The following is a 1,649-nucleotide window of genomic DNA, read 5'->3' as shown; positions in this document are numbered from 1 at the left end:
AGTCTCTTGGGGAAATGATCCCTCCAATTGGGAATTTCCTCTCATACTTTTGGTTCCATGGATGGGGTAGAATTCCTTGCCATAAGTTTTGTCCTCAACATTGTAGAAAGTTTGGTTTTGATGAAAAGCGGGTGAAGAGAGGGTTATAGCCTTGGACTTGAGTGGGAATCACTCAAAAATAAAGGAGGAAGGGAGGATTAGGGCTTTGGAGCTCTTAGAAAACGTTTTAAAAAAAAACTCTTGTGTGTAATAGTGGAATGGCTAGTAAATAAGTAGAACTTTTATTGAGATGGCTTATAATTGTAATAATGCAAGCTTTTGTATATGCTCTCATATCTTTTTATTTTTGAAGCATGTAGCCCCAAGGGCATTATAGTCATTGCAAATACCTTCATACTACCACAAACACTGCCTCAAGGGGCTGAGAATTCAAATTTCTTCCTCTTGGCTGAAATTCGTTCTTGTACCTCTATCTCTTTTCCTCTTATCTTTCCCATGGTTTCTTGTTTCCTCTCTCCCAAGATTTAGTGTTCCTTTCTTCTCTCCTTCCCATGAGATTTGTTGAGTTTATGTGTTGTCCCTAGAAATCAACATAGTAATAGAGCATAAAAATATCTGAGATGGAAAAGGAGAAGATGGAGAAGAAGGTGAGGAGGAAGAAGAAGAAAAAGATAAGGAAAAAGGAAAATAAAAAGAAAAAGAAAAAGAAAAAAGGGCAGCTTCTCGTTTTTCCTCTAGTCTTCTTTCCAATTCCTCTATTTTATTTTATATTTCACTCTCTTGAATAATTTTAATATAGAAAGTTATATAATTTTCGAAATATATTTGAGTCAAGTATCCATGTCAAAAAGAATATTTGAAATCAGATTTTTCTTGAAGGAGAAATCGACATTTGAAGCAGCAAAGCTCAAGCAGAAGTAAATTTTCTTGTAGCAATAGAAAGCTCATCTTTTTGAACGGTTTGTAACAACATTGTAGGGCATTGAGACAATCCACCCTTTACTTCTCTACATCAATCCTTGTTTTCCTGATACACAACAATCCTAATTTTTCATTAACGCTGGCAACACCAGTAGGGAAGCTTCATCCCCGAGTTCATAGCAGCTGAAGTGGTTCACTCTAATTTTGCACTCCCCTTTCACAGGGTCAGAAGAAACAAACTCAGCACCCTTGTCCTCAACTTTCTTATACATCATTTCCATATACTTTTCCACCTTTGGGCCATCTGTGTATTGTTGGCCAATTTTCTTATTAAAGCATTTGATGTTGAGAAGGGTGAACTCTGTAGGCTTGTTAAGGCTCTGGCCCACTGGAGGCTTCTTGCTTTCATCCATGTACAATATAACGTCTTTGTTGTTTAATTTCACAAGGGCCTCTAAGTCAAGCACTCCGTCTTTTGGTGTGAACATGGCTCATGCTTTTGGCTCTACGTCAACTCCAACATTTGGTAGCACATACTTTGTGTCTGGGTCATCAAGCACACCGGTGTTTGCTTCCTCAGCTACCCCAGCTTTTGTTGCATCTAGTACTCCTATTTTTGGATCATCTAGTGCCACTGCCTTTGGCTCAATGAGTACTCCTGCATTTGAAGCTTCTTCTACACAAGATTTTGGTGCTTCAAGCACCACATCTTTTTCCTTTGGCTCTAC

General features: G+C 38.3%; 1 protein-coding gene across 1 annotated transcript; it reads right to left on the bottom strand.

The window, feature by feature from the left end:
• Positions 1 to 1,043: 1,043 nt before the first annotated feature.
• LOC137955049 (nuclear pore complex protein NUP98A-like) lies at positions 1,044 to 1,409 on the bottom strand. Its single transcript, XM_068801924.1, has one exon. The coding sequence runs from the start codon at positions 1,407 to 1,409 to the stop codon at positions 1,044 to 1,046; it is 366 nt and encodes a 121-aa protein (XP_068658025.1).
• Positions 1,410 to 1,649: the final 240 nt, after the last annotated feature.

This window comes from Aristolochia californica, unplaced genomic scaffold (assembly GCF_029961685.1).
Source record: "Aristolochia californica isolate CCGP_79_NKW_82.1479 unplaced genomic scaffold, dmAriCali1.0.hap1 SCAF_2, whole genome shotgun sequence".
In the NCBI taxonomy this organism is placed as follows: Eukaryota; Viridiplantae; Streptophyta; class Magnoliopsida; order Piperales; family Aristolochiaceae; genus Aristolochia; species Aristolochia californica.
The sequence above is the reverse complement of the archived record's forward strand: the minus strand, read 5'-3'. Positions and strand labels throughout refer to the sequence as shown.

Coding starts and splice junctions, on each gene's coding strand:
- LOC137955049 (XM_068801924.1), bottom strand. CDS start 1,409: ATGTTCACACCAAAAGACGGAGTGCTTGACTTAGAGGCCCTTGTGAAA.